The 23,837-nt window shown below is 42.9% G+C and overlaps 1 protein-coding gene across 14 annotated transcripts in view; it reads left to right on the top strand.

The window, feature by feature from the left end:
* The window catches only part of LOC109411163 (cell adhesion molecule Dscam2), a 344,364-nt gene that overhangs the window by 298,442 nt on the left and 22,085 nt on the right, over positions 1-23,837 (top strand). For all 14 annotated transcript variants that reach the window (XR_009997781.1, XR_009997780.1, XM_062852025.1 and 11 more), the window contains 7 exons: positions 3,246-3,435; positions 14,074-14,691; positions 14,814-14,941; positions 15,225-15,361; positions 19,872-20,758; positions 21,152-22,231; positions 22,289-22,441. Coding sequence is in view for 12 of the 14 variants with exons in the window: in XM_062852025.1 (XP_062708009.1) it covers positions 3,246-3,435; positions 14,074-14,691; positions 14,814-14,941; positions 15,225-15,361; positions 19,872-20,758; positions 21,152-22,231; positions 22,289-22,441 (3,193 nt within the window). In the remaining 2 variants the exon portion in view is untranslated. The remainder of the gene's footprint in view (positions 1-3,245; positions 3,436-14,073; positions 14,692-14,813; positions 14,942-15,224; positions 15,362-19,871; positions 20,759-21,151; positions 22,232-22,288; positions 22,442-23,837) is intronic.

Raw genomic sequence — 23,837 nt, 5'->3', positions numbered from 1 at the left:
GCCTAAATGTATGCAATGACATGTAATTTCATGTAGTTAGAACTGTCCTGTCCAAAATTTGTCAATGTAAATTTCTAATGCAACTCAAAAAGATAACTCAATATGCGTAGCACATAGTTATATGTTGATGTACCCCGTTTCACGGTACCTTGGAATCCAGAACAGGCCACTATAGTTCCAAATGACCTTAAAGTAACCAAAGATATGAGTACTGTATGGTGTTTTTTTTTATCTGTGTTAAGAGATTTTTAACCCTAGGCTAGTTCATCTCGGGACCCACGCTTTACTTCCCTTCCGAAGCAAGAACTAAAATTTTGCGAATTTATCGGAAGTTGGATTCGATCCCAGGTTCTCGGAGTGATATTCAAGTGTTCTAATCATCACACCAGTTCCGCTCTACAAAAATTCAGATGGTGAATTTTATTGTTCCATATAAGATCTGTAAAATCCGTATAAATCCGTATAAATCCGGAACTAACTTAACCCTTATGTGGCCGACGGGGTACCCGGGTACCCAGTGCCCATTTAAAAAGCACGGTGTAGAAAAAAGCAAAAAGTTTGTCGGACACATAACGGTTAACCAACTGGTGCATTCTATGAAATGGTAATAATTTCACAGCGTAACAAAAATTAACTTTTTGTCTGTCTCAAGAGCAAACTTATGTGTCTCTGAAGGATTTTGGGCCGTTGAATCTGAATCCGGGCTCAGATTTGCTTTACCACGTCACAATTTTGAGCTATACCTCAATTTATAGGGCAAAATATGCGATTTTGGGCTTTTTTGACTGCCAGCCATTAGGCAAGGAAATATATTTTTAGGCGATCAAAAGGTTAATTGATCAATTAACATCTAAATTAACGACTCATGCAAAAAATTTCGTTTTACCAAATCGAATTTGATAGTTTTAAGCTATTTATGTTAGGTACGATATTTCCCATACAAGTCACCCTCCAAAGGTTGCATGCAAGTTTTCATACTAACATAAAATGCTTAAATCTATCAAATTTGATTAGGTAAAACGAAATATTTTGCATGAGTTGTTAATTTAGATGTTAATGGACCAATTAACCTTTTGATTGCCTAAAAAAATATTTCCAAGCTTAATGGCTTGCAGTCAAAAAAGCCCAAAATCGCATATTTTGCCCTATAAATTGAGGTATAGCTCAAAATTGTGACGTGTTAGAGCAAATCTGAGCCCGGATTCGGATGCAGCGGCCCAAAATCCTTCGAAGACACATAAGTTTGCTCTTGAGGCAAAAAAATTTTGCGCTGTGTTTTCGGTTGTTCTGTCAAATTATCATCAAAATCGGGTTAAAATTGAAGAAAATAGAGCCAAATGAACATCAAAATTTGAGTGCGCAAAATATGTCAGGAACGCAAAGGTTAAGGATTGTGGAGGCCCAAGAGGTCCGGCCCTGCTTGCTCCTGTCAGGGCATTTTCAGTCGCACGACTTGTGTCCTGATTCAAGACCCTGTAGTAAGAAAGAACTGGTCCTCCTTAACTTCCGTATCATCAGGACTTTCACTCTTCTTCCGCTTCTGCGAGCATACATAACCTCCCTTAGACGAAAAGAGAAGCGGAAGAACTGTACCAATGTGTCGGATGTGATTCTTTGTAAATGTGCTTCGACCGGAAGTACCATGCAATATGGTAAGATAACTTCTTCTGGTGAACCACATGTTGGGAGAATCGTAGAGAAACTATGGACCACGGAAACAGCGGTCAGTTCGAAGCCCCTCTTTCCGCTTTTAATCCTGACCCACAATCCGAAAAAAATGTGGCGGCTGCCACATATGCCTCCTTGTTGGCGTCAACAAACATGTGTTGTGTAAATGCAGAGCCCTCATGACATCAATTTATAATTGTTTAGGCTAAACCAGGGTTTCTCCATGGCTGCTTTCTCTTACGGGCGGTGTTCTTCCTCGATTCGTTGTAGTTCTTATTGTACCTCGAGCAGAAGAACTCATTCATTTTCTTCACTTCGACCAAAGAGGCGGAGGATCCCGCCGTAGCCACACACACAACATGTTGAGTTCAGAGCGGGTTTTTGCTTATGCATTTAAGATCAAAATGCCACCAAGGGAGTTGCACGGCCTTTCCAAAAAAGTGTCAAAAAGAGGTGGCAAAAGATAGTTTAAGAGGCGGGGGGTTGCAAAAGGTTGGATCTTAGGGGTTCAAAGGCAGAGAAAATTTAAAGGTAAATTTCAGAATGTTATAGGGATTTCATAGCAGTTCCAACACTTTTCAGGGAAAATCAAGGGGTTTTAGGACGGGTTTCAAAGAGGCTTCAGAGGAATTTCATTTCAGTTGAACGTTCAAGGAGTGTAGGGATGTTTTATAAAGCTCATAAAGGATCCTGATGAAGTATCCCAAAAGACCCTGAAGCCTCATTGAAACCACCATGAAAATACAATAAACCTGCTAAAACAATAAATTGACTGAAACCCTATTAAAACCTTCCAAAATCCTACTGCAAACCGAAATCATTAGAAGTTCCTACTGAAACCTTTTTCAAAACCCCCTGCAACTCCTCGAAAATCCCAGAAGCTCTCCCAGGAACTTGAAATCTTTTGAGGCTCTGAAATCTTCTAGAGCATGAACCCCAATTCACATGAAATACATACATGAAAATCTCTCCACACATTCCCCAAAACCACTTGGAGCCCCTGAGCCACAAGTAAAATCCCAAAAGCTCCGTTGAAACTCTCAAGAAATACACAAAATCCCCTAGGTTGCATCTATAAATCCCTTGGAACTCCCTAGAAGTACCTCAAAAAGTCCCCCTGAATTCACCTAACAGCCTCTAATATCCTCTGAAATACCCCGAACCCTCTAAAACCCTAAGAAAACCTCTGATAATTAAGTGAAGTCCCTTTGAAATCCCGCTTTTAAAATCCCTGGAAACCTCCATCTCCATGAATTCCTTCGATACCCCCTAAAACCTTTTGAAAGTTGTAAGCCTCATCACTCATCATCACTAGATTTGTCTTTAGCAAATTACTTGAAACATCTTCGGCCTTACTTTTAGGTATGTATATCACTTGACCATAGCCCTGAAATGTTCTTTCCCCCTTTACGGAAAGCTTCCTTGACATCTTCTCTCCCTTCTCAACCTTCCAACATCGTCGACTGCAAAAATAACGGCGAAAACTGATCAATTTCACCCAGAACGACGGCAACCATTTTAAAATGCAACCACCATGAGATGCCCAATATATAACTTTATTTTCTGTTTCATTCCAGGTGCCTAGCTACATTCAGGACTACGTGGTAGTAACGGCCTGGGTGCAAGATACCGGTGTGCACCTGTACCCAAACACCGACATCGGGGGCAAGTACATCGTCCTATCGAACGGCGATCTGTACATAAACAACGCTGGACCAAGTGATGCGTACAAAACGTACTCTTGCAGAACTGTAAATAGACTAACAGGTAAGACGGTGGTCCCTGATGGAACGGTATTGGTTTACCACTTAATTTTATAAAAGCATTCCATTCGACGAGGAAGGTATGCGTCTGTAGGAAAAGAATGATATTTTTAGTTCGTCAATAATTACTTCTTGGAATGCACCTGAAAATTGTGGACCGGAGCACACAGAGCAGAAATGTGGCGAAAGAAATTCTCGTTAGCAGCTTCCAACGGGCCCCACTGACTGTGTAATACGAACCAGTTGGAATGGAATTCTCTTTTCCCAGCTCCCCCAAGTGCTCCGATGATGGTTTGGCTATGCATGCAAATTGCTCTAGGAATATTTTTCCCAGTGCTAGTTTTCATTTCACAGAATACAAAAGCCATGAAAGCCCTCAACCAGAGCCACATTTTTCATTCGTTTAATGCATTCCACTACTTCTCGGTGCCACTCGAGAAGGCGGAGTAGCCCCACAACAAAGGAGAGGGATATAAATGAATCAATGGAGCTTTTCTCGTTGACGAGCTAAACCAAATCATGATTCGATATGGGCGACAGGAAAGTATAAAGTTGAAATATGCTATGTGTAACTGTCTATGCTATGGGCACTGTGCGTAAAGAACATGGAAGACGTCTTTCAATATATGAATCTATGTGATATGTACTGTGATGTGATGTTGGAGACCAGTTTCTAACTAGATAAGTGGAGTTAAGCATCGGTTTATAATATATTTTAATGATTCAGCAACATCATTGATTGGCTCTGAAAGAAAATATGTTATGTCCCCACACCGATCATAAATCTAAGATATCTTGTTTGCACTGTTTGCACCATCAAATGCATTTTCCAGCCTTACTCCTGCATCGCGCGTGTTATAGCTCCATGAGTACCTCTAGTAACATTTGTAGTCTAATAAACTGAAAGTTCTAAAAGTCATTATGAAGGTTGCCGAGATGAACCAGCCCTGGGCTGAAAATATCGTTAATAAAGATAATAATAATAATAATAAAACTATGAAGGCAAAACAAAAGGTATTTATTCTTACGACGGTTTTCAGAACCTCTACCTACCTTGATATCTTATTGGCTACAAAGTAACTTTACTCCAACGCCGACCGTATAGCAGAGCACCATCTTCGTCGATCTTGGGCGATGTTCCTCCAGTTTCTCCGAACGTGTAGGGATCGTAGATCTTCTTCAACCGCGTGCAGTCAACGAGTTCGCGGTCGCCGAAGTCGCCTACCTCTACCGGGTTCTCTGCTGAATATTGTTTTCACTATTCTTTCGCACTACGTGTCTAGGCCACTGAAGTCTGCCTTATTTTATACGTTTATACCAGTTCGAATCAGCGTCTTATACAGAGCGAATTTTGTTTGCGTTTGCAAGTTACGGGACCTAAGTTGGCTACGCAATCCGTAAAAGGCCCTATTCGCAGCTGCAATATGCCTTTTCACTTCACGGAAAACGTCATTGTCTCATGTCACAAGTGTTCCAAGATAAATACAAGATCACTACCTCAGCACTAACACCACTAGGCCTGCTTCTGTTTCTACCCGCAATCATGTACTTCGTCTTGGTAGAGTTAATCGTCAAGCCTATCCTCGCTGTCTCTCTCTTCAGAGGAGCATAAGCTTCCTCCACTGCCCTACGATCGATGCCGATGAGATCCATATCGTCAGCAAAACCGAGGAGCATGTGCGACCGTGTGATGATAGAGCCATTCCTCTGCACGCCTGACCTCCAAATCGCTCCTTCGAGTGCAATGTTGAACAATAAATTTGAAAGAGCATCCCCTTGCTTCAATCCATCCAAGATCATAAACAACGTAGACACTTCGTCCGCGATCCGAATAGGGTCTGGGACCATTTGGGCAGGAGCACCTATTTTGGGCACTTGCTGCTAAAACTCAGTCAATTTCGAACCGATTGACTTGAATTTTTGAACATGACTAAATACTGTGCCTATCTGACCGTGTCTCAAAAATCACATCAATCGGATCAAAATTGACTAAGTTATACCAGCAAGTGCCCAAAATAGGTTCTCCTGCCCACCCAAGTAACACACTTGTCGCAGAAGAGTTTCGGTGGCGCAGGTTTTTGTTGCGCAGAGGTTACTGTGACTTACTTGTAGCAAGTAAGTATTTATTTGTTAGAAGGAAGTCATAATGACTTCTGCGCAACAAAAACCTGCGCCGCCGAAACTCTTCTGCAACAAGTGTGTTACTTGGGGAAATGGTCCCAGACCCTACTTGATTTTGATCCATCCAGCGTTGTGCGTATCAGCCTAAACCATGTTCTGACATTACCTGCCAAAGCTCATTTCTTTTCACTGAATCGTACGCTGCTTTAACCTTCGCGTACCCAACGTCAATTTCGGATGATTTTCGAATCTTGAATCAGCTATGAAAAAGGCATTTCCGAACCGATTTTTTTGAAGTCAATTGCATTCGCTCCAGGTTTGTCCAAATTGTCAAGGACTACCATACGGAACCGGTTCACCCATCCGTTCCGGAGTTATTCCAGATTCCGTTGGGGTCATGACCGGCCGGAAAATGACACATTAATGTACTTTACTCTGAATCTATAGTTATTTTGGAAATTTGCGCATATTATACGCCAGGAATACAGAAATTATATAACTGCAAGGAACCATTGACTTGAAATGACACAATCAAGCAGTCTCATGAAACGGATATGTCCCGGGTGCCCCCAGGGATGTGAGCAAAGTGGCCATTTTAGCAACATTGTCAGAATCATTCATGCGGCCCCTCGAACTTCATGATTTGTCGAAACATGAAGGAAAATAGTCATTTCACGCTCCTAAGACCCCTCGGGAACGGCCTGGCCATACCCTGAATGTTCCGGGTGCCCCCAGGGATGTGATAAAAGTGGCCATTTCCACAACATTGTCAAAATCAACCGTGCGACACCTCGTACTTCATGATTTGTTGAAACCTAAAGGAAAATAGCCCTTCTTGGCCCTTATGGCCACTTGGGACCGGTCTGGCCCTACCCGGAATGTTCCCGATGCCCTCAGGGAAGTGGTCATTTCTCAAACATAGTCAAAATCAGCCGTGTGACACCTCAAACTTCATGATTTGTCGAAACATGAAGGATAATAGTCCTTTCAGGCTCCCATAACCCCTTGGAGGGGTTCTGGCCACACCCGAAATATTCCGGATGTCCCCAGGAGTGTGGCCAAATCGGCCATTTCCGCAACGTTGACCAAATCAATCGTGCGGCACCTCAAACTTCATGATTTGTCAAAACATGAAGGAAAATAGTCCTTCTAAGCTCTTGTGACCCCTCGGGAACGAACTGGCCATACCCGGGATGTTCCGGGTGCCCCAGGGATGTGACAAAAGTGGCCATTTCCACATTGTTATCAAAATCAGCCGTGCGACACCTCTAACTTCATGATTTGTTGAAACATAAAGGAAAACAGTCCTTCTAGGCCCTTATGGTCCCTTGGGACCGGTCTGGCCATATCCGGAATGTTCCGGATGCCCTCAGGAAAGTGGTAATTTCTTAAACATTGTCAAAATCAGCCTTGTGACATCTCAAACTTCATGATTTGTCGAAACATGAAGAATAACAGTCCATTTAACTTCCCATGACTTCTTAGAGTGGTTCTGGCCACACCAGAAACGTTCAGGATGCCTCCAGGAAAGTGGTCAAGATGGCCATTTCCACAACGTTGGTGAAATCAATCGTACGGCACCTCAAATTTCATGATTTTTCCAAACATGAAGGAAAATAGCTATTCTAGGTCCTTTGGACACAACCTCGCCACACCGGATATGTCCCAGATGTCCCCCGGAAGGTTGTGGAAACCAATTGGGTGATACTCCGAACTTCACGATTTATCAAAACATAAAAGAACATAGTGAGTCTTGATCCCTTGATTGTTAGAAATGTCCTGTATGCCCCGTGAGGAAATGGTCGAGGATAACATTACCTTAGGTATTATTAGGACCTGTCCATAAACTCCATAGACTTGCAGGGGGGGCGTGGGGGGTCTGGACAAAGTCAACGGTCCATACAAATTTCGAAAATTTTGTTTGGACGAAAGTCTACAATGGGGAGGGGGGATCTGAGATTGCCAAAATTAAGTCTACGTAGTTTATGGACGCGCCTTACCACAACGTGTCGAATTCATTCTTGCGGCATCTCAAAGTGCATGATGCTATGAGATTAATCATCCTGAAGACCTTAGACTATTGACGCTTAGACTATTGACGCCTAATTACTACCGCAACGATAAAACCAGAAAACTTAAATTTCTGGACTGGCTTGCAAATGAGTTGGCCCTTGAACACGCAAAACAACGATAAAAACCTTTTGGTTTGTTAAGCAATGTAATCGATAAAATTTCCGCTTATCTGAAAAGTTATGCGGAAATATATGGTAACTATCTTCCATTGACAAAGACTTTTTTATGTGTTCGAGTAACGATAATTTGTCCAATTGTTATATAGCGCATTTAGTTCACCACTGGACTATCGCACTAGTTTTCACAAGTGTGAAAACGCAAATAAAAGTACACGATTGCAACAAATCAACTCGGTGTCTTCAGAGCATTTATTCAGCATAGTTCGTAGAAATAGTGCGCCGAAGACATCAAATTGATTTGATGCAAGCGCGCATTTTTATTTGTGTTTTCGCACTTATGAAGACTGTCGCAGTCCAATGGTGAACTGAATGCGGTATAAGTGTTCAAACATTGCATGCAAAGCCCATATTTATACTGCTAATTTGATGTTGTGCCAACTTTATTAGGATTTACAAGAGCGGGTTTTGCATCCTGATTTCAGATTCGTATCCGATCAAAAAAAAAAGGTTTTTTACTAATGCCGATCCAAGGATGTGGAAATTCATACTGAATGTTCCTCATGTCTCAAGGCAATATGTAGAGAACATGGAACAAGCGAAATTCTGCAAAAATTTTGTTGCTAATGCTGGGCTAGCGAAGAAAAATGAATGTTGCAAACGGTTGGAGTATGAAAATTTAAAAGTTTTAAAAATTAACGTTATTTTTGAAGTTATGTAATTTACCCGGCATCCTGAATACAACCAAAGTTCAGACCATGCATGTTCGAATACAACATTCTATTCATGTCTCAAAAATCTTATATCTCAATTTCACGATTGATGCTCTCAACATTGTAATCATCACCATTTTTGTGAATTCTTCGAAGCATATTCTATGCAACCAGATTGATCCCGAATACTCATTGCTCTCAATCTTCTTTATTCTATTTTGTTTTTCGAAAAAACTACAGCACTGTAAAGATGGCATCTCAAACATTTCGGGTTAAGTTTCAAATGCTTGAAGTTCTCCAGAATGACTTCATCGCTTCATCGAATTATGAAATTAGAAATCACACGGTTGATTTTGATAACATTGTTGGAATGGCGGAGCATGGGAACCTGGAAGTACTATTTTTCTTCACGTTTCGGAAAATCTTAAAGATTGAGGTGTAGTACGATTGATTTGACGAAAGTTGAGAGAGTGAGGACATCCGAAACATTTCGGGTGTATCCAGGACGTCATGGGAACCTAAAAGGACTGTTTTCCTTCATGTTTCGACATATCATGGAATTTGAGGTATCGTACGGCTGATTTTGACAATACTTCAGAAATGACCAGTTCCCTGCGGCATTCCGGAATAGTTCGGGTGTGGCCAGACCGATCCCAAGGCGCCATAAGGGCCAAGATGGACTATTTTCCTTCATGTTTTAACAAATCATGAAGTTAGAGATGCTCACGATTAATTTGACCAACTTTGTAGAAATAGTCATTTTGACCACTTCCCTGCCTGGGGACACCCGGAACATTCCGGGTATGGCCAGACGGATTCCAAGGGGCCATAAGGGCCAAACATGACTATTTTTATGCTTAAACATCATGAAGATTGAGGTGTGGCATGGTTGATTTTGACAATGTTGTGGAAATTGCCACTTTTGTTACATTCCTGGGAGCACCCTGAACATTCTGGTTATGGCCAGGTCGTTCCCGAGGGGTCATAAAAGCCTAGAAAGACCCTCCATGTTTGTAAAAATCATGAAATTTGAGGTGCCGTACGATTGATTTTACCAACGTTGTGGAAATGGCCATCTTGACCACTTTCTTGGAGGCATCCTGAACGTTTCTGGTGTGGCCAGAACCACTCTAAGAAGTCATGGGAAGTTAAATGGACTGTTATTCTTCATGTTTCGACAAATCATGAAGTTTGAGATGTCACAAGGCTGATTTTGACAATGTTTAAGAAATTACCACTTTCCTGAGGGCATCCGGAACATTCCGGATATGGCCAGACCGGTCCCAAGGGACCATAAGGGCCTAGAAGGACTGTTTTCCTTTATGTTGCAACAAATCATGAAGTTAGAGGTGTCGCACGGCTGATTTTGATAACAATGTGGAAATGGTCACTTTTGTCACATCCCTGGGGCACCCGGAACATTCCGGGTATGGCCAGTTCGTTCCCGAGGGGTCATAAGAGCTTAGAAGGTCTATTTTCCTTCACGTTTTGACAAATCATGAAGTTTGAGGTGCCGCACGATTGATTTGGTCAACGTTGCGGAAATGGCCAATTTGGCCACACTCCTGGGGACTCCCGGAATATTTCGGGTGTGGCCAGAACCACTCTAAGGGGTCATGGGAGCCTAAAAGGACTATTATCCTGAATGTTTCGACAAATCATGAAGTTTGAGGTGTCACACGGCTGATTTTGACTATGTTTGAGAAATGACCACTTCCCTGAGGGCATCGGGAACATTCCGGGTAGGGCCAGACCGGTCCCAAGTGGCCATAATGGCCTAGAAGGGCTATTTTCCTTTAGGTTTCAACAAATCATGAAGTACGAGGTGTCGCACGGTTGATTTTGACAATGTTGTGGAAATGGCCACTTTTGTCACATCCCTGGGGGCACCCGGAACATTCCGGGTATGACCAGGCCGTTCCCGAGGGGTCTTAGGAGCGTGAAATGACTATTTTCCTTCATGTTTCGACAAATCATGAAGTTCGAGGTGCCGCATGAATAATTCTGACAATGTTGCTAGAATGGCCACTTTGGTCACATCCCTGGGGGTACCCGGGACATATCCGGTTCATGAGACTGCTTGATTGTGTCATTTCAAGTCAATGGTTCCTTGCAGTTATATAATTTCTGTATTCCTGGCGTATAATATGCGCAAATTTCCAAAATAACTATAGATTCAGAGTAAAGTACATTAATGTGTCATTTTCCGGCCGGTCATGACCCCAACGGAATCTGGAATAACTCCGGAACGGATGGGTGAACCGGTTCCGTATGGTAGTCCTTGACAATTTGGACAAACCTGGAGCGAATGCAATTGACTTCAAAAAAATCGGTTCGGAAATGCCTTTTTCATAGCTGATTCAAGATTCGAAAATCATCCGAAATAGACGTTGGGTACGCGAAGGTTAAAATCAATGAACAGATGGTGAGTCTGCAAGTTATATTCCCGAAATTTATCTAGGATCATCCGCAGGGTAAACATTTGATCCGTTGTTGATCGGCCCTCACGAAAACCACCCTGGTGTTCGCCGACGAAGGACTCCTCAAGAGGTCGCAGTCTGTTGAACAGGACATGCGACAGTATCTATACGCCGAATTTAAAAGGGTAATCCCTCTGTAATTGGCACACTCTAGTCTGTGCCCTTTCTTGTAGATTGGGTGGGCAATTCTTCATTCTCCCAAATCTTTATAATAATCTGGTGGATTGATTGATGTAGCTGCTCGATTATCTTGTGCCGTGCGCCATTGACAGTTGCATAAAACCTCCGCATATCTTTCCTATCCATACTTTCCTGCGCTTCAGCAATAACACTCACTTCGTGTTGCCGTTTTTTTCTGCGGTGGATTCGTTTCTCTTCTGCTTTTGTCACCCTGTACCGCTCCCTGTTCTGCCGGGTTCTCAAATCCTCAAATAGTCTATTTTTCTCTATAGATTAACGGCTACGCAGTCTTAGGGTTCAAAAAACGAGTTTTATTATTCAATAATAAAATAATAAAACTCGTTTTTTGAACCCTAAGACTGCGTAGCCGTTAATCTATAGAGTCAAGATTACAGTCGATTCCCAACAGCAATAGTCTATTTTTTACACACAACACGTAACGCTATAATTGCCCTTTTAATGGGGGGGGGTCGTCCCCCTTTGAAACGCTTTTTGTATAAAAACCCAGATTATTAGTATGGATCGTAACGCAACGCAGCACTTCCCTTTTTCCTATAGCGTCACGTAATTTGTATACGATGCCATAAGCATATGAGGTCATCTAATTGGCTGGCACTCTTCATCTTACCATATCTTTATAAGAATCTAGTGCATTGATTGATACTGTTGTTCATTCCCGTACTTAAGAAGTTATGCCGGGATCTCGCCCTTATCCAGCAGCTTTGTTGATTTTAAGCTCCTGTAAGACCTCTAAGCCTCATTCCGTGTTGATGGTTTAACTTAACTCCTTCACCATAATGAACTCCTTCGTAATACTCCTTTCACCTGGTTATCATCATATATATAAAAGCCCAGAGTTGTCTGTCCTTCCGTCACGCTTTGAAATGTTTCATTGAAATATTTCACCATAGTTGTATCACTTTAGAAATAATAAGAAGTTCTTATTTTGAATGATCTGGAGCATACATATTCTGAAAATTCCAAGAACTGTCTGGAAGTTACTGAAAGCTCCAGAAAAAAAAGAAGAAGAAGGTTCTGGAATTTTCCGGAGTATTGAATTTCTTAAATATTCGAAACCTTTTAGAAGTTTCTGAACGCTCCAGAAGAAAGATGCAATATTATGAAACATCTTCTTCTTCTTCTTGGCATAACGTCCCAATTGGAACAAAGCATGCTTCTCAGCTTAATTTTGTTGTAATTACTGAAAGTTTCAGAAAAAAGAACGTTCTGGAATGTTCTGAATGATTAAACTACTTTAATGTTCGAGAACTTTCCGGAAGTCTCTGGAAGTTCTCTTACCCTCAGCATAATTTTGCTTAATACCCGCGAGTTTACTGCTCGGTTGTATGCGCTCCGAACATTAATTCACGGTGACTGAAATGAAATAAAAAATTCGTAGTTCCAGAGAAGCTTCTAGAAGTTTCTTACCATTTCAGAAATCAGAACCCTGTAACAGTTAAAAGTGTATAAATACATGGAAGTATACTTTCTGGCGTTTTTCATTTCTGAATACATGATAGTATACCTTGTGGCGCTTCTGATGAGTCCATTGCTGAGTGAAATGTTTCGCATATTTACAATGGCTTCTCGGGCTTCTGAGGAAACTTCTGGAAATTGTTATTCCAGAAAGCTCAAGGGATGACCATTTTCTAAATCTAAATTAAGGAGATCAAAAACGGCATATGAATCCAGGTGTTGTCTATCTGTCCTCCCGTCACGCTAAGCAAAGTTTAACTGAAATATTTCACGTATATTTCGGTGAGGCCAGCATGATATGATCTGCGTGTTCGAGATTGAAATCGAATCGAAGTCGAAGAATTGGATTCGAAGAAACTCTTTTTTTATCAGAACGTCAATATAATTCGAGAGGTTTCTGTTTCAAATATAAAGGCATTTTTCTAACTTTTCTGGGCAAAAAGGAAGAAGCAGAAGAGAAGAACAATATTCTAGAACATTGCGTATTACCCGGAGAGATGAAAATGCTATTTATACAAATGCTCAAGAGTTTTCCAAACATAATGTAAATTCTCGGCTTGGCATACAAAAAAACTTCACCAAGAAGAAAAATAAATTTATAGAACATCCTAGAATATTCTTTGAAGGAATCAATATGCTTTTCTTCATTATTGGAAGAAATTTTCAGGAACTAAAACAAGGAAAAGAATATATTCCAGGACATATTTCGAAGGAAGGACAGGCGTATTTCAAAACTTTCCATAATAAATTAAATATTCGTAAACTTTTTGTTTCGAATTAAAAGAAATTTCTAAAACTTTCCTGAGCGAAGAAGTTGGAGAAGAGGAACGAGAAGAAGATAAAGATACGCATGTTTTTGGAACATTCTAGAACATTTTCTGATGCAGGAAATTCTAAAAATGTTCGTGAATTTTCGATAATGGAATATTTAGAAGCTTTCTGTTTCTAATTCTAAAAAATTAGGAACATTCCTGTTAGAATCAGGAGATGAAATCGAAGATTCATAAACATTCTCGAACATTCTTCGTAGGAATCAAACCAATAACATACATGTTCAAGTATTTTTCACAAATAATAGCATATTTGAAAACTTTCTGTTTAGAATTCGGAGAAGTTTTTGGACCCTTACATTGCAAAGAGATTAAGAAGAAGGAAATTCTAGAACACTTCAGAGGAATAAATATGGTTTCTGAATTAAGTTGTAGATAAGCAAAAAATGCATACCTACCAACATTTTTAAGCCATCGTCATAATTCTCGGGATTGTGAAAACGTGGCTAGCCACGTCGGGTCAGCTAGTTACCATTGTTAAGTGTGACAGCAAACATCCTTCCCGGCTATTACATCGGGCTGTTGTGTGAGACCTCCACTTATCCTTGCGATCCATTCCTTTCTACTGAAATTGAGCAATTAAACTCTCTTGATGAACTCTAAATAAAAGAATCATTTACAATACCGTGATTTCCCATTTTTTCTACTTGCAGAAGAAATACAACTTTCGACATATCCAGGTAGAGTGATAGTGACTGAGCCGAAAGGACTAGTACAACCTAGAATTAATGTAGAGAAACATTCACTCAAGCACGTGGTTGTGAATGCCCACGTGACGCTGCCTTGCGTGGCCCAAGGCCACCCGGTGCCAACGTATCGCTGGTTCAAGGAGGTCAAGGACCAGATCATCCCCCTGCAGCTGAACGAACGGATCAGCATCGTTTCAGCGGGGTTGCTCAAAATTGCCAAAGCCCGCCTGGAGGACAGCGGGAAGTACCTTTGCTGGGTGAACAACACGGCCGGCGAAGAGACAATCCAGGTGACGTTGACCGTTACCGCTCCTTTATCAGCACACCTGCAGCCGCAAGTACAAACCGTAGATGTTAGCAAGGATGCACAGTTTCAGTGCATCATTTCGGGGTTTCCCGCCCACGAGGTGCTCTGGATGCACAACGGGAAACCGATTGTCCGTGACAGTCGGATAGAAATCTACACCGATACGCCACGTATTGTGATCAAGAACGTTCAGAAGGAGGACCAGGGCATGTATCAGTGTTTTGTGTCCAACGAGTGGGAGCAAATCCAGAGCACGGCAGAACTACAACTGGGAGGTGTGTATGGACACGGATGCATCAACGAATTGCTAAATAAATCATTTCCCCAATGATATTCCATCCAATTCTGTCTATTCCACACTGTTCATACTGATTCATTTTTTCAAATATTCCTCCAGATGCAACGCCGGAGCTACTTTATTGGTTTTCCGAGCAAACCCTTCAGCCAGGCCCGACCGTTTCGTTAAAGTGCGTTGGGACTGGAAATCCTCCACCGCAATTTACCTGGAAGCTGGATGGTTTTCCGGTAAGATAATTTTCTTATCTTGTCCTCTTTTCCTTTTTACGTATATGTACGGAGACTGCGGCAGATTTATCAGCCAGCCGCAGCCAGCAGTACGTCGGTTTGCGGTGGCAGTGTAACCATTATTATTTTCCTTCGGCTCGGTATCATGCTGCAAATGTACAGCAACCAACGAACGAACGGTGGCAGCATGCGACCGGCTTAGTTCGCTTGAATGGACAAATCACAGCACAGACGATAAGCTACTTATTTTCATACCAATTTGTGTATTCTTATTTTCCCGCAGATACCGGATAATTCTCGCTTCGTGGTTGGCCAATACGTAACAATACACGACGACGTAATCAGCCATGTAAATATTTCAAACGTCAAGGAAGAGGACGGCGGCGAGTACACCTGTGTGGCGCAGAATAGCATAGGAAGGTAAGTATATTGAGGCTGGCCAGAGTGTAATTTAGTTGATCCGATGAGATGGCAGGCATCTTTTCGGATCATTGTCATCGGATTATCATAAGCATTCTTCTGGTTTATCTACTTGTAATCTTATTATTTGGAGTCTTTTTTAAATTTGAATTTGTTGGATTTGCATCATGCCTTGCTCTCAAATATTTTAATAGTTTAAATAAGCTCTCGTTTAATGTGATTAATAACATTTGAAGAATGACTATAAATAATACCACCCTTGAAAAGCAAATATATAATTATTTTTGGCGTGATTTTTAATAGATCCGAGCAGGGGTCAAATCAAGCAATTGGGAGGGTTTGTGCCGTATGACCTTCATCTCCGCATCACCTACAAAGCCTTCTCATAACAGGGCCTTTGTAGTCCTATGACCCGGTTCAAAACACCTGAAGCAAGCCACTGGTGGCTCATGTATGCCCAGCAGACACACATACCAGCCTAGCTAGAGCTTCCCCACACACTTCGAAAAAAGCATGTAAATTTCCGTCACTCTGGATGCACATATTCAAGCAACACATATGACGTAAATTTTAACGCCCAAGTGACGTAATTTTCTGTCATATTTAACTGAATATTTAGTCATATGAAACGTAATGAAGCACGATTCACAGATTGTTTACGTCACATTGAACTCAATTTTACAAGAATGACGTATTATTAAGTCAGAAGACCTATAAATTTACGTCATTAAATTGTTTACGTTCTGTGCAATAAATTTACGTCACGAGTAATTTTGATTTTTTCGTAGTGTGCAGTTTAAAAGACCTATAAGCGTCCGCCACAGGTAACTGTTTCAAGGCCACTTGTGTCCCTATCGGGCCTTTCCGTAGTCGAACGGCTGTTCCCGTAGTGCCGTGACATGCTCTTTCGCGTTCGTGATCTCGTTGAGGTTTTGATCTGTAGAGTCGCTTTCACGGTGAGAGCCCCCTCCTCGACAACCTCACCAAAGACTTCTTCTACCAAACATTTGTAGGCGGTGCCTTTTCGGGCTTTGTCGCGCTTTAGCTCGAGGAACATCTCACCGGTACAAGTATTTCAGATACTGCGTACGTCGGCACCAAGCTTCGAAATTGAAAATGGGAAATTTTTGCGTGACGTAATTAATCCCTTAACTCAGTAAAAGCATTACTTCATGTGACTGCCCTGTTAGTTCTTTTCATTCCTCGGCTTGTGAAGTTCAGAAGAACCTGCCTCCCTGGAGCCACCATCTTCCACTATCAGTTGGACTTGTACATCCATTCCATTCGTCACGCCAATAACTAATATAAGATCTCCCTGTTCTAACGGCATCGTTGGTTGGAACCACAGTGTGGATCTGCTTATTAGAATATCGTCGTCCCATTCCGTACCCGTTTTCCAAACAAACTGCATTAACATCTCACTATATTCAATGCGTAGTGAATAATGAATCTATACGGATCGAAGAGCCACATTACAAGTCGCAATATGTACTAGCAAGCTAAATACATCTCCTTCCACAGAATTTCAAGAGCACGATCGACATGGGTTAAGCTATCCAGATCCAGTGACTTTTTATGCGTACAGTCGGCTTCACCCAACTGTTGTACAACGTCCCTCCCTCTTAGAGAGTGGGCGTGCTTCACCTTTTTCAGGGGGGTGAATATTCTGCCAGCATACATACATACATACATTTATTTGTTCAATATCACATTTAAGACAAGACATAATCGACAATAGTACGCCACAATACTTGGTTTGTGGCTGCCGCTCTCCATCCTCGGTCGCACCCAATGCTCGCCAAGTCACGCTCCACTTGGTCCGCCCATCGTGCTCTCTGCACTCCAAGCCTTCTTGTGTCAACCGGATCAGTTGCAAACACCAGCTTTGCAGGGTTGTTGTCCGGCGTTCTTACAACATGCCCTGCCCCCCGTATCCTTCCGGCTTTGGCCACCTTCTGGATGCTGGGTTCGCCGTAAAGTGCAGCGAGCTCGTCGTTCATCCTTCTCCGCCACACACCGTTCTCCTGTACACCGCCAAAGATCGTCCTTAGCCCGCGTCGCTCGAAAACTCCGAGTGCTTGCAGGTCCTCCTCGAGCATGGTCCATGTCTCGTGCCCGTAGAGCACCACCAGTCTTATTAGCGTTTTGTACATGGTGCATTTGGTGCGTGGGTGAATCTTTTTCGACCGTTCTTCTGGAGCCCGTAGTAGACCCGACTTCCGCTGATGATGCGCCTCCGAATTTCACGGTTGACGTTGTTGTCAGCCGTCAGTAAGGATCCGAGGTAGACGAATTCCTCCACCACCTCGAAAGTATCCCCGTCTATCGTAACATTATGTTTGTTTGTGACCGTTCAGTCTGTGCAACCTCAGCCTGCAACCCAGACGGATCCGGTCGTGTTCGGTTCCGCCTACCAGCATGTACTTTGTTTTTAAGGCATTCACCACCAATTCGACCTTTGCTGCTTCTCGTTTCAGGCGGGTGTACAGCTCTGCCATGTTGTCCGCAAAGCGGGAGTTGGTTCATTTCCGTCCTCCGCTGCACTGGCGTCATCGTTTCCTCCGTTGCCGTGGGCTCCCGTGCCTACGTTCTCCACGCCGTTCAGGTGCTGATCGAAGTGCTGCTTCCACCTTTCGATCACATCACGTCCGTCAATCAAGAGTCCTCCGTCCTTATCCCTGCATATTTCGGCTCGCGGCACGAAGCCGTTGCGGGATGCGTTGAGCTTCTGATAGAACTTCCGTGTATCTTGGAAACGTCACAGCAGCTCCATTTCTTCACACTCCGCTTCTTCCAGGCGGCGCTTTTTCTCCCGAAAGAGGCGTGTCTGCTGTTTCCGCTTCTGTTTATAACGTTCCACGTTCTGTCGAGTCCCTTGCTGTAGCATTACCGCCCTCGCTGCGTTCTTCTCCTCCAAAACCGTTCTGCACTCTTCGTCGAACCATTCGTTCCGTCGATTCCGTTCCACGTACCCGATGGTGCTCTTGGCTGCGTCGTTGATTGCTGCTTTCACTGTACTCCAGCAGTCCTCTAGAGTGGCCTCATCGAGCTCGCCCTCGTCTGGCAACGCGGCCTCGAGATTCTGCGCGTATGCTGAGGCGACATCCGGTTGTTTCAGTCGCTCTAGGTTGTACCGTGGCGGTCGGCGGTACCGTACATTGTTGATGACGGAGAATTTTTGGCGCATTTTGACCATCACCAGATAGTGGTCGGAGACGATGTTGGTGCCTCGATAGGTCCTAACAACAATGATGTCGGAGAAGTGCCGTCCGTCAATCAGAACGTGGTCGATTTGAGATTCTATCTGCTGTGGTGATCTCCAGGTGTAACGATAAGAGAGGCTGTGTTGGAAAAAGGCGCTACGTATGACCATATTTTTGGAGGCTGCGAAATTAATGAATCGTAGGCCGTTTTCGTTCGTTTGCTGGTGGGCGCTGAACTTACCAATCGTCGGTCTGAATTCCTGGCCTACCTGAGCGTTCAAATCTCCTATGATGATCTTGACGTCGTGGTTTGGGCAGCGATCGTACTCGCATTCGAGCTGCGCGTAAAATGCGTCCTTGTCATCATCAGTGCTTCCGGAGTGTGGGCTGTGCACGTTTATTATGCTGAAGTTGAAGAATCGGCCCTTGATCCTCAACCTGCACATTCTTTCGTCGATCGGCCACCAACTGATCACGCGCCTCTGCATATCACCCATCACGATGCAAGCTGTTCCCAGCTCGCGTGTGTTGCCGCAGCTCTGGTAGATGGTATGATTACCTCGAAACGTTCGCACCATGGATCCTGTCCAACACACCTCCTGCAGTGCTACGATACCGAACCCGCGGTCCTTCAGTAAATCGGCGAGTATGCGGGTGCTCCCAATGAAGTTGAGAGATCGGCAGTTCCACGTACCGAGTTTACAATCGCAAGTCCTTTTTGTTCGCTGGGGTCATTGCCGTTGATCTCGGTTCGTATTATTCTGTTGCTGATTTTCCGTTACAATGGTTTTTTACGGCTGGCTCGTAGGGCCTGCACCAACCCCCTACTTTCCGGAGGACCATAGTGCACAGTTGAGCTTAGAGTCCTTCCCTGGTACTCGGACGTTAATCAGCCGCTCCTAACATGGGGATCAGACGCTGTTGTGAGCCGCTCCTCCTGGAGAACAGACGCTCAGGTTTGCCAAAGCAATGGTTTTTGATAATAAAGCCCAACAAAAGAGCCGAGACGTCGGGCAAAGCAAGACACACCGTTTTGATTAGTCCAAAACTGAAACGGTCAGTTTTTCGGAAGTAACCAAACTTCCAGTCGCACGCATCCAGCACAAAAAATAAACAACCATCTACTCCACACTCCTTCTCTGAGCTAAACCGAGCTCAGATTTATATACACAGCTAGAATGACTTTAATTGCCAAATAACGTATTTAAACTAAAATTTTGTTTGATATGTTGAAGTATTACATCTCTTACTAAATCTTGAATTAAAATCCATTTCCTAATGATGTGTGTTTTTCCAATATTTTCCAGAGTATCACACAGCGCCAAAGTGAACGTCTACGGGCTTCCATATATTCGAGAGATGCCTAAAATTACCGGTGTGTCCGGCAGCGACCTGATAGTGAAATGTCCCGTGGCGGGATATCCAATCGATAAGATACACTGGGAACGTGACGGCCAAACACTGCCCATAAATCGTCGCCAGCGAGCGTACAACAACGGAACGCTAATCATCGAACAACTACAACGGACGGAAGATGCCGGAACGTACACCTGCATGGCGCAGAACAAGCAGAAGCAAACAGCCCGGCGGAACGTCGAGATACAAGTCATAGTGCCTCCAAAAATCATGCCCATTCAATCCATGACGAACATGCTGCGTGAAGGGATGCGGGCTGCCATATCATGCCAAATACTGGAAGGTGACCTCCCGGTGACCTTTCGCTGGGAACGCAACGGAAAACCGATTCTCGGCACCGGGAATGAAGTAATACGGCGATTAGACGAATACTCTGCCAGCCTGGTTGTTGAACATATCACGTCCGAGTACTCGGGAAACTATACCTGCATTGCAAGTAATGTCGCTGGAAGTGAAACCTTCACCGTTCCGTTGACGGTAAATGTACCACCGAAATGGGTTCTGGAGCCAAAAGACTCCAGCGCACAGGCGGGTCAGGACATCGCGTTGCACTGCCAAGCGGGAGGTCACCCAAAGCCGACAATCGCGTGGAAGAAAGCAATCGGAAGCACTCCCGGGGAATACAAGGATTTTTTATACGAGCCCAACGTATCGTTGCACGCAAACGGAACGTTGGAATTTCGTAAGATCACCAAAGAATCGCAGGGACATTTTTTGTGCGAAGCCAAGAATTCCATCGGAACCGGTGTCAGCAAAGTCATTTTCCTGAAAGTTAATGGTAAGGGGACGTGTAGGAAGGTGATACAACCCTGCTTGTTTTCGTTTATTTTGTATTATTATGTAGTAATCTGCAAGGCCTTACCCTTCGTCCGTGATCCAACGCATGTCCTTTCGAACAACTAATCTGCAACATTTGTCTTTCCACTTAATAACCTAACAATCTTTGTTACGCTATTGATTCAGGTGAAACAGAATGAATCGGTTTGAGTTGTCAACACCCTCTCAAGTCCCCCCAAGGCACTTTTTTTTTTCTCTAGACCGTAGGGTATTTGATTACCCATGGAAAACCCACTGAAACCTTTCTGTACCCCTCCCCTCTAAACTCTCTTGGCTTTGAGCCTATTGATACGTTCGTTCACATGCAATAATTCTGTTTTATTACTTCTTTTAGTGCCTGCTCATTTTAATACTAAAAGCAAACAAATAACATCTCCACGGAACAAACAAATCCATATCCAGTGCAACGTACAAGGCGATAATCCCATCGATATCAAATGGAAATTGCAAAACTCACAGCAACACATAGACGAATCCTTGGATAACCGATACAATATCCGCGAGCAAGTTCTAGATGACGGTATGGTATCGGAGCTAGGAATATCTCATACCTACCGTCAGGACACAGGAGTCTATGTATGCCACGCAACGAATGCCTTCGGTCACGACGAAATGTCGATCCAGTTGGTTATCCAAGAGGTTCCTGAACCGCCCAAGAACCTCCGGATAAACTCACAGCAATCACGAACACTCCAGCTGTCTTGGAGTCAACCATTTGCTGGAAACAGTCCCATCGAAAAGTACAACGTGGAATACAAACTCACGACCGATTTATGGCAATCGGCTGAACACATAACAGTAGCGGGGACGCAAACCGTCATCACGTTACAAAATCTCAAACCAGCGAAAGCATATCATATACGAATATCGGCCGAAAACAAACTGGGCGCGTCCGAGTACTCGGAAGTGATCCAAGTGACTACTTTAGAAGAAGTGCCTTCCGGTCCACCGTTGAACATCAAGGGTGAATCGAAAAGTTCCACCGAAATCTTCCTCTCGTGGGAGGCTCCAGATCGTGAGCAATGGAATGGTAATCTACTGGGTTACTACGTGGGATATCAGGAAGCATCTGGGCCTAACGATAAGGAAATCAAACCAACGCAAGGCTTTAATTTTAAAACCGTTGAAGTGCGAACGCACTTTGGTGGAGAAACCACACTAACCAACTTGAACAAGTGCACCCAGTATAACATAGTGGTGCAGGCCTATACAAGTCAGGGAAGTGGACCACCCAGCAAGGAGATCTCCATCGGTACGCTGGAGGATGTGCCATCGACTCCTCCTGACAGCCCCAAATGTGACGTGCTGAGCTCCACATCCATCTACATCACGTGGTCTCCACCGGCACCAGAGGGGCAAAACGGGAAGATCCGAGGCTACAAGGTGTCCTATATTGAAATTGATGATCTTTTCGGTAGGTATTCATTTGGATTTGTATATCTGGAACTGTGATATTTTTTTTTGTTTTCAGAAAAAGAACCATACGTTACAAAAACCAATAATCAATATATGACCTTGGAGAACTTGAAGAAGTTTACCAACTACACATTCTGGGTGCTTGCATTTACGAAAGTCGGTGATGGCGTTCGGACCACCTCCTTTTTCTGCACCACGCATGAAGATGGTAAGTTCACATTTTTTGTTTGTTTGTATAAATATTCGCTCCACCTGGCTGCAATAATTTGTTTTTAATTCGAGCCAGCTTAAGATTACCAGAGCTCTAGAAAAATATTCAAAAGAAATAAACTATTCCTGGGACACCTTCATAAATTCCTCCAGGAACTTCTCCAGGGATTCCTTCAGGAATTCCTCAAGAGACTCCTTTACCAATTTCTCCTTCGTGAGTTCCTCCATGGGCGTATTACGGGGCTCCCAGTGATTGTTTCTGGGCTTGTTCCAAGAAATGCTTCAGGAATTCTTCTACCAGAGATTCCTTCAAGAATTAGTCTAGAAATTTCTTTTCGGGTTTTTTTTTCCTGGAATATCTTTAGATCTTCCTCCAGGGATTGTTCCAATGCATTTTTCGAGGATTCCTCCAGGAATTTCTCCAAGGATTCCTCAAGAAATTTCATCAGAGATCACTTAAGGTATTTCTGCAAGTTATTTTCAGGGATTTATCCACGTATTTCTTCTAGAATTCCGCTGGAGATTGCTCCAGTAACACAAGTTTACAAAATAAAACGAAAGTCGTGAACTTCTGTCAACGACCAAAATTTTTGAAGCACAATTTAGCGCTGATTTCGAAACCGACCTTCAAAAATTTTTAAGTAGAACAGTTTTTGAGTTTTAGTTCAATATCGAGCTTTACAACTTTTCAAAACATGCAATTTACTTAAATTCAAATATACTGCGTTTTGTTCAACCAATTTTAAATCTTTGTCCATAAATTAAAAGCTGAATACAATACCATTCGATCATCTGAATACAGGTTTTGCGTCAGATTGATGAAATTCAAGATATTGACGAGTTTTAGGGGTGATCTCCTTAAATTTTAGCAAAATTCCCAAAAATTCTTGAAGAAATGTATTATTTTCAATAAGAAAAAAACAATTTAAAAATTCTTTCTCGACGTTTATTTGACATATCATATGTAGGCGAGTTACAGTAAAAAATTGCAGCTCAATCAGAGCAATGATTACGGAGAATGAGATGTGTGAAGTGAGCGACGTTGCTTAAAAATAGAACAAAAATCGATTTCAAATCATCAGCCTTGTATGGAAAGTCGAAAAAAATTTCCGCTCTACTGCAATTTTTTTCTTTCGCGTTTTCGAACTCAGGGCATGATTTTGCACTAAAAATGATCATCAACTTACCGAGTTCAAAAATGCTGTAAACTAGTGTAATTACATATGGAATTTTCCGAAGTATTTCTGCAGGAGTTTCTTCCAAGAAGTCATTCAGAAAATTATACCAGAGATAATCTAGGAATCTAGGAATTCCTTAAATATTTTGGTTAAAAAAATCCTTTAAAAGTCCATCCAAGGATTCCTTAAATAATTCGTCCAGAAATTACTGCAGAC

This window comes from Aedes albopictus, chromosome 2 (genome assembly GCF_035046485.1).
Source record: "Aedes albopictus strain Foshan chromosome 2, AalbF5, whole genome shotgun sequence".
NCBI classification, from domain to species: domain Eukaryota; kingdom Metazoa; phylum Arthropoda; class Insecta; order Diptera; family Culicidae; genus Aedes; species Aedes albopictus.
The sequence above is the reverse complement of the archived record's forward strand: the minus strand, read 5'-3'. Positions and strand labels throughout refer to the sequence as shown.